The sequence below is a fragment of the Oenanthe melanoleuca genome, chromosome 4 (genome assembly GCF_029582105.1).
Source record: "Oenanthe melanoleuca isolate GR-GAL-2019-014 chromosome 4, OMel1.0, whole genome shotgun sequence".
Classification (NCBI taxonomy): Eukaryota; Metazoa; Chordata; class Aves; order Passeriformes; family Muscicapidae; genus Oenanthe; species Oenanthe melanoleuca.
In genome coordinates this window covers 31792245-31804622 of record NC_079337.1, presented here as the reverse complement: position 1 = coordinate 31804622, position 12378 = coordinate 31792245, and the positions used below count along the sequence as shown (strand labels likewise).

The 12378-nt window shown below is 42.9% G+C and overlaps 1 protein-coding gene across 1 annotated transcript; it reads right to left on the bottom strand.

Moving 5' to 3' along the window:
* Window positions 1–4291: 4291 nt before the first annotated feature.
* Window positions 4292–11405, bottom strand: NPY5R (neuropeptide Y receptor Y5). Its single transcript, XM_056490050.1, has 2 exons — window positions 10640–11405; window positions 4292–6025 (listed from the first exon to the last, which is right to left on the bottom strand). The coding sequence occupies exon 2, from the start codon at window positions 6014–6016 to the stop codon at window positions 4685–4687; it is 1332 nt and encodes a 443-aa protein (XP_056346025.1). The 5' UTR covers window positions 6017–6025; window positions 10640–11405; the 3' UTR covers window positions 4292–4684.
* Between the last annotated feature and the right edge of the window lie 973 nt (window positions 11406–12378).

Here is a 12378-nt window from a genome sequence, read left to right as displayed (position 1 = left end):
TTAATATTTTTGCACAGTAGAACTGGATCCTATCTCAGCATGTCTGGAAATAAGCACTTTTCTTCCTGACCATGGTCCTCTTTTTGGACACATCTGCAGATCAACGGGTTGTTTTTTCCCCTTCTCTCAGGTGTTCATATTTCTGAGAAGGAAACATTTGGTCATGAGAGCTTCCAGGCTCCAGGAACAGGGCAGTCAGCTGCCAGCAATATGGTTTTCCTGTCCCAGTGTGTCCCTGCCAGCTTCCCAGTCCCCACAGCCCTTCCCAGAGCTGGCTGTATCCCACAGGAACCTGCCTGTTCCCCACAAGGATTCTGTGCTCCTGCTGAGGCTGTAGCTGCCTGGAGCCACGGCAGCCATGCACAGCTCTTCCAGACTCTGCTGCCAGAGTGTGGGGAACCACAGAGGCTCCAACCCCTTCACCACAACCTCTCTAAATACACTCCAGTGTCAGCCCATGCAGACCTCCTACCAGCCAGGAGTGACCTGCACATGCCAGGGCATCTGTTTCCTCTCCACTGGCAGAGAAGGGGCAAAGAGGAGTTTTAATCTTTGACATTTGCAAAAAGTCAATTTTGTCAATGATATTTTGTAGAAGTAGAAAAACTAATTTATGTGAGTCTTCCTAAGAATTTTAACGTTCATCATACAGAAAGAACCAGCTGTCTGAGAGCCTTTTTTAAAATATATATATAAATTGAGAGGAATTACTCTATCATTACAATCCATTCTTCCAACTCCAATGGATACATGGCTCTGCAGCTGCTGTTTCCTGATTGCATTTTACTGGATGCTATCAAAACAAAACTCCTATCTTCCCATGTATTTAGATTTTCATTTGAAGAAGGGGTAGACTTTAGCTAACTGAAGGACTTGGTTATATGTGCTACTTAAAAATCCATTTTAATGTGCTTTGTTTTCTAGGAAGTGTTCATTATCTATATCAGTACCTGAACATATACTTGTCTACATATAAGAATAAAATGTCATTGGATATTGTGGTGAGATAACATTTTCCTAACACATATTGGAAACACAACCAGTCACTGTTGGACATGAAGCTACAGGAGCATCTACTGCAGGTCAGACCAGATGAGGCCTAATAAAGAAGGGGGGAAATATCCTTTTGTTTAGATTTTTTTTTTTTTTTTTTAATGTTCAAGACTGGGAAAATGTTAAATGAATGGTTCAGTTGTTTCTTATCCCTTTCATGGAAGTCACTCCTTTGGGAATTGCCTAAGGCATGATGACACTTGCCACTGCTCCTGTCTGCTTCATATGTATTCCTTGCTGATACTGGGACCAAGCTACACTGGCTGTTGAAGTAAAGTAGAAGGTAGAAAGGTTGTTTTATTTTAATTTAACATTTCAGAGGAAAGAAAGGGATATTTTGGAAATTTCCAAACAGAATGCTAATGATTGCTTTATAAATAAAAAGAAAATACACATTCTCCTACTATTGATTGACTTAAAAAAAGCTGACAGATTTATATGGCACAGGACTAAAGAAGTTCAATAGCTGCCTTGATTTAATTCTCTATTGCCAAATTACAATTTGTTGTGCTTTGATCAATGTAAAGAGTAGGGAGCACAGTTATTGACTTCATTGAGACAAACAGAAATAAATATAAAATCTCCAGTGTACAGACTAATCTTTGTGAAACTAGAGGAAGACCTTATTACAATCCTAGCATGATTGTGGTTGCCATACAGAGTGAGTAGAATTTGATCTGGGAAGAGTAATTACTAAATAAATATTTAATTTATATATAAATAACAATCAACAATGTAGGAGCTAAAAACAGTTAAAATTCTGAAGGAATGGAAGGAGTAGAAAATAAACAGCAAGTAGGAAAGAAGATAACAGTAAACTGAAAAAAAAAATAAGTCAGAAGGAATATTTCAAGCTAAAACAATGTGACTGCTTTCTTATCCTTTTATGCTATTTGGCTACATCACATGGTATAAATAAGATTACATATTGCAATGATGCAAAAATTTCTGGACAGAAAGAAGGCAAAAACTACAATAACTTCTATAAGACTACATAATTGTGTTCGCACTGTAGATTTAGTTAACTTCCTAAATTTATGTACTAAGATCAGTAATAAATATTTCTAAAGTATTTAAAGCACTTAAAAAGCGATTTTATTATCTATTGTTCCAGCAGTATCTATTCTGTACCATTTTTACTCTATTAAATGACATATTATAGGATTTTAGAAGATAATAATCTGCAAAATGCAATAGTCAATGTCCAGGGAGAAACTATTAAAGTATATCACTACTGAAAACAAAGAACCATGGGTTACTGGTAACTAGATGTTAAAAACATTCTTTAAGGAGAAAAGCTGTTACCCACTGGCATGTAATAAACCCCTTAGTAGATAATGGCTTGGGGAGAAAGGGTCTCAGAACTATAACACTTTGATAAAAAATAAGTTGATGATTCTTCAAAATAAAAGAACTGCTTTCACTTTAAAGACTATCTGAAAAGGACATATCTTGAGGGGAAAAAATGCACAATGGCTTTTTCCAACCACCCATTTATAAAAATAGTAACTTTATTTCTCAGTCTGTAGAAGCTATATACAAAAGCCTATTGGATAAAAAAAATCCTAGTGGAGAAATGGAAATAATCACCAGCTATAACTGGTGAGAGGTGTTACAGCTTAAAACTCAAAGCAAAGGCTTTGTATATTTACTGAATCCTGAGGGCAGAGATGGATTATTAAATTAGAGTAATCTGAGGCAGGTAAGTATATATATATATATGCTTTGCATTTGTGCTATGAAATATAATATGACTTAGGGAAGATACCTGTGATTTAAATTTGGAAGGAAAAGTACTGGTTAAAAAGGAGAAAAGGAGAGAGGAGAGATGCAGAAAACATGTGTGTGTGTATATTTGTGTGTTTGCACATGTGTTTACACACATAGAATGGCAGAATGGCTAATGCTGGAAAGAACCACAGTGGGTCACATCTGGTCCAGCCTCCCTGCCCAAGCAGGGTCATCCCAGAGCACATGGCACAGGATTGCATCCAGACAGTTCTTGACTGTCTCCAGTAAGGGAGACTCCACACCCTCACTGGACAGCCTGTCCCAGTGTGTGGTCACCCACACAGGAAAAAAATTCTTCCTCAAATTCAGGTAGAACTTTCTGTGCATCAGTTACTGCCTCTTGTCCTATTGTTCTGCACCACCAAGCAGAGCCTGGAAACATCCCTGTGGCACCCTCTTTTTAGATACTGACAGGCATTGAGGAGGTCCTCTCTCAGCTGTCTCTTGTTGAGGCTGAACAGCCCCAGCTCCCTCAGCCTGTCCTCATGAGAGAGATGCTCCAGTCTGTTCATCATTTTTGTTGTGCTCCACAACAAACTCCACATTCCACAAACTCCATGTCTCTTTTGTCCTGAGGAGCCCAGAATTGGACACAGCACTCCAGATGTGGCCTCACCAGAGCTGAGCAGAGGGGCAGGATCACCTCCCTTGCCCTGCTGGAATGCTTTTCCTTATGCATCCCAGGTCACCATTGGCCTCTTGGCCACAAGGATGCTGCTGGCTCATGGACAGCTTGGTGTCCACCAGGATCTCCAGGTCCTTCTCTGCAGAGCTGCTTTCTAGCAGCTCAGCCCCCAGCCTGTCCTGGTGCAGGGGGTTATTTCTTCCCAGGGGCAGGACCCTACACTTGCCTTTGCTGAATTTAAAAATAACCCACTCTGCCCCTCCCCCCCATCTGTCAAGGCATACATGTTTATTTGAAAGCTGTTAGACCTTTCCAAAGCAAGTGGGTCAGCTGTAACAAAGTGCAATAAACTTTTGCATTTTGGTAAAGGAAGAGAAAAATTCCTGATGTCTTTTCATTTTCTTTTTCTTTCTACTATAATTTGCTTAGATAATGAAGGCTTACTCTGATCAGAAATGTGTTTAATGTTCAGGGGTGTCATCACCGTGAAAATAAAGACATAACTATAGATAAATTCAGGCTGGATGAAAATTACATAAAATGACAAGCCAGAGTGAAAATTGGCTGAGGAAATCAGAGATAGGTTGTACTGGATAAATACAGTGAGATGGAAACAATCAAGACGAGAACAATGACCTTCAAACCCATTCCAGGGAATAAGGCAATCTAGTAATCTGCAACAAAGCATCTTGTAAAGATCCTGCAAACTATGAGTCAAAGAGCTAAGGAAAAATGTTTTCCTAATCACATCCAGAAAGAGAGATTTAATTACATTAGAAAACAGTCAAAGTTGACATTAAAATAGTCTCAACAACAATTATTTAGTAAATGATATGTATTTTATTGTAGTTTTATGACAGTTAATACTGATATGCCTAAGTAGTCTGTCTCACATTTATTACTCATTATATATTCTGTGTAATTCCAAAGTACAGGTTGCCAACAATTTGGGTAATGAAGATGGCATTCTGGTTTTGTACACTGGGCATGATTTCATACATGTAACAGATAAAAGAATACTACAACATGTGCATATATTTCTGCCCAATGTAAGAAATACATGCAGCCATAGAACTATCCATCCACAAAAAAATGCTACTAATCACAACAAAGTCAGACTAACTAAACTAAACTAATTTAGCTTTTACAGCTATACACACCACTAGGCTTGAAAGCCATAGCTGTTTGTTTTACTTTATCTTGGGGCACATAAAATCATGGTATTTGGCAGCATGGAATAAGGGACATTAAATCAGCTTTTATGCTGTTGTTAAGAAACCCATAGAGAATGGGATTCAAGCAGCAGGACATCATACCCAACAAATGGCATATGCAATATACTAATTTAAAGTGCCTGTTGGAAATGAGAGTGGCATTAAAATCTGTCACAATGTGGAAAAGGTGAAGAGGCATCCAACTGAAGCCAAAAACTAGTATTAGAACTGTCAGTCTGCAAAAAACCCTCCTCGATCTTGTCTTAATTCTGATGATGGACTGGGATACTGTAATCATGTTCTGGATCTCTGTATTTTCTTCTGGTTTCATTTCAAAACAGATAGGGATCCCAGGGATGAATCTACTGGAGGAAAAGAGCTGGCTTTTTTCTGTGTCAGAGGTTTCTGGGAGATCTCTGGAATGAGTATCCTGATGATGCCTTGAAATAGCTGGCATCACACTTGAAGTCTTTCTACTGTACCTTCTGTGGTGCCTTCTGCCAAAGGCACGGCTCCACCTGGAATATCTGGAGGGCTGAACCTGCGTGCCAGTGCTCTTGGAGGGATGAAGGGTTAGGTTTATCATCTCCTTTTCTTCCAGCCTGTTTTCCTTGTTGGACAGCCTGGCACCTATGCTCCTGCAGACGCTGGTGTGGCTGGCGGTCAGGCAGGCCAGCGGCAGGATGTACTGCACGAGCAGCAGAGCCAGCGTGAAGGCGATCCTGTAGGAATCAGAAGGCCACGCCTCGATGCACAACAGCCTGTTCTCCAGCCCCTCTAAATGGAGAGTTTTGCTGAGGTCCACGGTTTTATGGAAAACTGGCAGAGGGGAGCAAATTGTGAAGCCAAAGGCCCAAATGATGGCTATTAAGAAATAGCCTTGTTTTGCTGTGAGATTGCTAGACAGAGGGTACTTTATCATACGGTACCTGACTGCAGCAATAGATATTAACATCAAAGTTGAAACTAGGACCGATGCACACTGGAGGAAGGGCATTACATGGCACATGACAGTGCCAAACATCCATTGGTCAAGCAGGACGGATGTCAGCGTGAAAGGTGAACAAAACAGCACAACCAAGATGTCAGAAAAGGCCAAGTTTCCAATGAGAATGTTTATTACTGTCTTCTGCTTGCACTTAAGCAGGGCTGTAAGTATAAGCAGATTTCCCACAAAGCCAGCCAGACTTATAAGTGTGTACAGCCCAATAAGAAAGTACTGCATGTCATCAACACTACTCCTATAGTCTTCCCAGGCTGAAAAATTCTTTGTTGCAGCAGAGGTGTTCTTGGTATGTGTCCTGTTGTTATGGTCTTTGAATCCTAAATCCATTTTACAGTCCTGCTTAGAACGAGAAAGGCATTAATTAGCATCTGAACAAATTATGATATTGCTGTTAACCAGAATGTAAAAATACAGAAACTGACCGTGTATCACCTCAATGCAAATAAACAACTAGTGATGTTATTCTGCTGTGAGGCAGATCCTACATAACTTCAGGTCAACATGAATTAGCTAAGTAGGTTTTATCATTTGGTGTTCAGCACTCCTAGGCCTCCTACCTAGATGCTCACGTGGGAGAATGGCAATTTACAGGTCTGCATTATGATGCTGCCTTTTAACTGTGCTTTGCTACAGAACATATTGTCAGGCTTTCCATGAGGGAGCAGTTAGCTACAAAAGCAATACACCTCGAGTTGGTGAGTTTACTCATGTGAATAACAGTCATTGATATGACTAAGGAAATCACAGTCACCATCTGGGCAGATGCCTAATTATTATATCATTGCAAATTATAAAGAAGGCACCTGAAACTGCATATGCTAACAACTGCAGTATTTCTTAACTTGCTAGTAGAGAACACAAAATAGGTGAGAGCTTTCAAAAAGGATCAGGAAATCCACTGTCAGTAATCCAAGATGGAATTCCTAATGTGGTGTGTGTGGAAAACATCTCTTAGTGGCTGAATATAGTTCAACTGTGCTGAAGCAGAAAGGAAAACTAAAAAAACACCTAAAGTAATTGGATGTAATGTAGAGAGGACAGTGTTCACTGGAAACAAACTGCACACAGCCATTTGAAAATTCAGTGAACTGCTACTTACTCAGCACAGAATCATCTAGTGTTAAACCTAGCTCAGCACAAAGTTATTCTGCCTACTGAATCTTCATATATTTGTCTTCATTTTAGAACAAACAGAAAAACATGAGAATTCAGTTCAAACCTCCATTTATCTTAAACACTTGTGTGTACTAGAGTTCAAAATTCCCCCTGTTTAATGTTTAGAAATCTCACATATGAGAAAACAAGGCTCTTCAAAACTGTAGCAATCCTCAGTGAGCTGTACCATGCTGATATTTTCAAAGTGCAGTGATATTGTTTGCTTCCCTCCATACACACAGATGTGCTCCTTCCTTCATATAATGTGTTCCTACTGTTATGGCTTGAGCCAAAGGGAAGCTCAAACCATAAAACCTCAGAATATTCCATAACAGTATATATAACAGTGATATGAAGGTCTTCCAAGTAAGAGCAGAAATATATATATATTTATATACATATATAAAGATTTTTCAGGTAGTATGTTGGAAAGAAGTGAAAATAAGTCAGCCTTCTCAATGTTAAAGTACTTTTTTAACAGCTAAAATACAATTAAGAACTGAATACATGAATATTATATATTTAATATTAATATCAATATAATTGTGTGCATATGAGCAGAGAAGCATTAATGCATATTATTTCTGTTCAGTTTCTTCTAGTATTTAATGAAATGGTGGAAAACCATATAATAGACAAACAATGTTATCTGAGACTACATTTGCCTCCAAACCCACATTAAATGAGCAGATTAGAGATTCTGTAAGTGATCTAATCTCTCTATTTCTACACTGATACTACGAGAAGTTCTTATTTTGGTGGGTTTCTCTTTATACAACTCTTAGCTGATGAAGTAAATAGTTTTTTACTTAATTTTTCTGAGCTAATTTCTGAGTTACTAGAAACCAACTGAAAATGGTATGATCTGTGCATCACAGTGACTTCCCAAATTTGCTGAAATTTCTTTCTATTTCCCAACTGTAACTCTACATAACTTTTTCTACATAACCTTTGCCCTGGATAAGGTAATATAATGCTAAGAATGGGGCCAAGGAACAAAATTTTATGTAGTATAATATTATAATGTATTTAATAAATTAATGTTTATTGAATTCTTCTTGAAGGTTTAAGTGAAAGATTGTTGCCAGGTTCTGTGGATTTCTACACCTCCACATAAAGCTCTCGCAGTATGGCTTTAGCAGAAGGGTTCATTGTGTTTTTAATAAAATTATTTAAAAACAAAAAGCAAATATTCTGTTTTTCTGAAGTAGACATATTTTGTCGAGATGCATGAATACTGAAGAAGTTTAGCAGGAGTGCTTCTGAATCCAGCACGGGCTTGCCAGCTCCATTCCTTCTGTGCTATGGCGAGAGAGGAGCTCTTCCCTACCATGTGCCCTTGTTTCCATGGGGAAGGAGCACTTCAAGAAGTCTCAACATCATCTCTTCAGACCCTGGCGGGACACCCAGGGCACCACAGAAGTCTGTGGTGCACAGAAACCTCTTCTGCACCATCTTCCTATAGTCACAGAGTGACAGCATGACAGAGAGGGAAGGAGTAATAGAATAATCTGCTAGTTTCAACAGACAACTGTTGTGCTGACACAAGTTCCCTTTGCAAAATGCCCAAAGATAATTTTATTTTAATTTTGGATCTGTAAAAAGAAAGCAGACTTCCCCCCTAATTTCAAAACATGCCAAGTGGATCTCTTGCTCTCTGAGCTTTTTCTCCTGCTCAAAAAGAAACCAGTTGCTGTCAGTCTGTCTGGGTGTCAGCAGCAGTAAAAATGCAAACAGAAGTTTTCCTCCTGTATCATTTATCTCTAGTCCCCAAACTCAAACTTAGCATGCCAGTGATTTCACTGGGCTGTGTGCACTTTTTGGCATTTAATTTATCCTTCTGCTTTGTTTTAACAGCTGCTTCTATTCTCGGAGATTTGCTCACCCTCCCTCATGTTGGTTGGTCAATCCCGGTGCAGCACGGGGCTGGAACTTTCAGGAAAATGGAAATTCCTGAAAATCCCATTGGAGAACACAGAATTAAGTAATACAGCCTCTTTTCAAAACCTTCACCTCATATTTGAAGTGTATTTCTAAACTAAATGCACAATAGTGCCAGGGTGTGCTCGATTTAGTCAAAGCTCAGATTTAGTCAATCTGCAGGTACCTGCTGGAGGTTTTCTAGCTATCTGCTTCCAAAAGTCTGATCACTTTCACCTCCTGACCTATCAGTCAAGCAAATGAGGTCCCCATTCTGTAACGCTGGTCTTCACACTGCACATTCCTGACTGTGCTCAGCTACACCTCTGGGAGCTCACATCCATGAGCTCTAAGTGGGCCTGCCTAGGTCTCCTCTAGTTCCAGTGGAATGCCTGAGGCAGGAGACTGGGCTGCACAAGGCAGTAGAGACTGCAGTTTCGTGGCAGGATCCAAGGTAATTTGAGTATTTACTGTAAGAGTCAAACGTTAGCAGTTAACATTTAGATGAGTTAGAGGCACCAGATAACCTGTGCTAATTTAACGGGTTTAATATCTTATACTTAACATCATTTTTTTCACTTAAATCTATCACTTAAATTATAAAATCCCTAAATCATAATTTAGAGCAGTTAATAGGCTGGATATTTCTACTTTTCTATATATTTAAAGGGAAGTTTTCAAGAACAGAGAAGTCAGGCAGGCAACTATCATCCTCTAAAGGCAATTGTTTTTTCAGGAAATGTTCCTTCAATTAGATGAGATACTTACATATTAAGGTTTATTTAAGGATAAGAGCTTATATCCGACAATATTAATACCTATTAAGTTATCTCTGACTGGCTGGTCCTTGTACAGTCCAGTCAGTTCAATCCTTGCAACAGGGCAATTAATCTTTATAGCTGTGAATGATTTACAGTCTTAGATGACCTTTCTCCATGTTAAAAGAAATAGAAAACAGCCAAAAACCCCCTGCAAAAAAAATAAAAAAACCCCAAAACTCCCCTCATCCCATGGTGAACAATACAGGGAGGAAGCACATTGTAAAAATTTGAAAGTACAACCTTCCTGCCCTCATAATACTGGAGAAGTATCGAGACTGCACGGAAAAAAGTCAGAATGTTTTTAAGCATCTACACAGATGTAAATAGTTAATGAGTGGCTGCTACTGCACGACCACCAACCTTTAGGAAAGCTGTGCTGTTACAAGGTGAGAAATAATGCCCTCACATCAATACACTGAGACTGAGATAGCATCAGAGACAAAATCTGAAACCACTGAAGTGTTGCATTCACCACACATGCTAAAGATGAAAAGCTGCTGATTCTCATGTTCTTGTTCAAATGTGCAATAGCAAAAACTAGCCTGAGAACCTGGAAGAATTCAACAGATTGAAATTACTTCAGAAGTCCAGAAGAAAGGGGTTTTTTACACATTAATGGTATGCCTATTTCTCTGTCTCACCAAAAGAGCTGCAACATTATCCCGGAAAACAAGAATACAACTTCTCAAATAATGCCAAAGCCAACTAATAAGATTGTATGTCCAGCTCCCAGGAAATGCTATGGAACATAATGGGCTATTTGCTGGCCAAACAGAAAACTTGAAACGCATGTCTACATTTTTTTTTTTTTTTTTTCCAGGGAGCACAGCAGCTCCCGGCACGCCAAAGCACCAAACCACCCCAAAACGGGAACGATGTTATTTTTGCCCTTCCACGCCTCCCTCGGGCACCACCCTGCACCGCCCGCTCCCGAACCGCGCTCCCGTTCCCGGGCTGGTGCGTTCCCCTGCCCGCGCACCTGCTCCAGGGCGGGACCCCGCCAACCTCCGCGGCCGCCCCGCGACAGAGCGGAGGGGAGCTGAGCAGAACCGACCTGAGCCGAGCCGAGCCGAGCCGAGCCGAGCCAGCCGTGGCGGCTCCGCGTTCCCTGCGCGCGTGTCCCGCTGCGGGCAACCCGGGGGCAGGAGAGGCCGCGGGGGCGGCGCAGCGGCGGCTCCGCTCCGTGCTCACGGCTCCGCTCCGTGCTCACGGCTCCGCTCCGCGCTCAGGGCTCCGTCCCGCGCTCAGGGCTCCGCTCCGCGCTCAGAGCTCCGTTCCGCGCTCACGGCTCCGCTCCGTGCTCACGGCTCCGCTCCGCGCTCACGGCTCCGCTCCGCGCTCAGGGCTCCGTCCCGCGCTCAGGGCTCCGCTCCGCGCTCAGAGCTCCGTCCCGCGCTCAGGGCTCCGCTCCGCGCTCAGAGCTCCGTCCCGCGCTCACGGCTCCGCTCCGCGCTCACGGCTCCGCTCCGCGCTCAGGGCTCCGCTCCGCGCTCAGGGCTCCGCTCCGCGCTCACAGCTCCGCTCAGGGCTCACAGCTCCGCTCCGCGCTCACGGCTCCTCCGCTCCGCGCTCACGGCTCCGCTCAGGGCTCACAGCTCCGCTCCGCGCTCACGGCTCCTCCGCTCCGCGCTCACAGCTCCTCCGCTCCGCGCTGAGGGCTCCGCTCCGCGCTCACAGCTCCTCCGCTCCGTGCTGAGGGCTCCGCTCCGCGCTCACGGCTCCGCTCCGTGCTCAGGGCTCCGCTCCGCGCTCACTCTCGGCCCCGGCTCGCAGCGCATCTTAGGCGGGCGCTGCGCCGGTGCTCGCCCGCGGCCGAGGGCCGGGCCCCGGGGCTGGCGGTGCCGCCCTCGCCGCCCGCTCGGCGGGGCCGGGGCTGCGGGCGCATTTCGGGAGGCCGCTCCAGGGAGCCCCGGAGCCCGGTATTGCACGGTGTGGCAATCAGAGTTTCCATGGAAATACAGCGACACGGTAAATGCACCCCGCACTCGGCGGTGCTTGCGGGGCGCTCCCAGCGCTCAGGGCGCGGCGCTTGGCCGAGGTGAAACGCGCTGCGCTCTCGGGACGTGGCAAGGTGCGAGCACGGACGGGCAGTCACAGAACGCTGATCAGAGCTCCCCTCGCTTCGGCTGGAGCGGAGCTCCGGAGGTTTTTATCCCTGCTGGTCAAATACCCTTTATTTTTTGTTTTAGAACAGGTGGAAGGCGATGGATTTCGCCCAGACAATTTTCCTTGCTGAGCTGCGTTTGGTTCTTACAGAGCAAAGTATCTGAAGGATGGTTTTAATTTGATCTGAACAATCAGTGGGAAAGCAGGGCATTTTCTTATGTGAGCAATATTTTAAAGCCTAAAAATTGTTGGGTATGTCCTAGTACAAAGCATAAAAAGACAAACTCTGCTACTCTCACCAGCTGTTATCTTCTAGCACAAGAAGAGTCATTGATCATAGTCCTATTACAGTGCTGTGGGAGAACTCAGTGACATTCGGGTCCCTGGGAGCACAAGTGGCAGAATCTGACACAGAAATGTAATGACTTTCCCATTTGCCAAGGTGCTGCTTTGACAGCTGATATTAACACAACACCGCAGACAAGATGTCCGTATAATTAGCCTGTGAAAGACTGTACCACATAAAGCCAAAACAACTGGATCAATCATATTCTAAAACAACCTTTGAAAAGTTCAGGTTGTTTGTTTGTTTAACTTGAGTATTGGGAAAATACTCATTGAGCCATCCAGGAACAAATAATCTTCAGCAGATGAGCTCAGGATGGCAAAGAAGATTTCATCCTATCT

Coding starts and splice junctions, on each gene's coding strand:
- NPY5R (XM_056490050.1), bottom strand. CDS start 6,016: ATGGATTTAGGATTCAAAGACCATAACAACAGGACACATACCAAGAAC.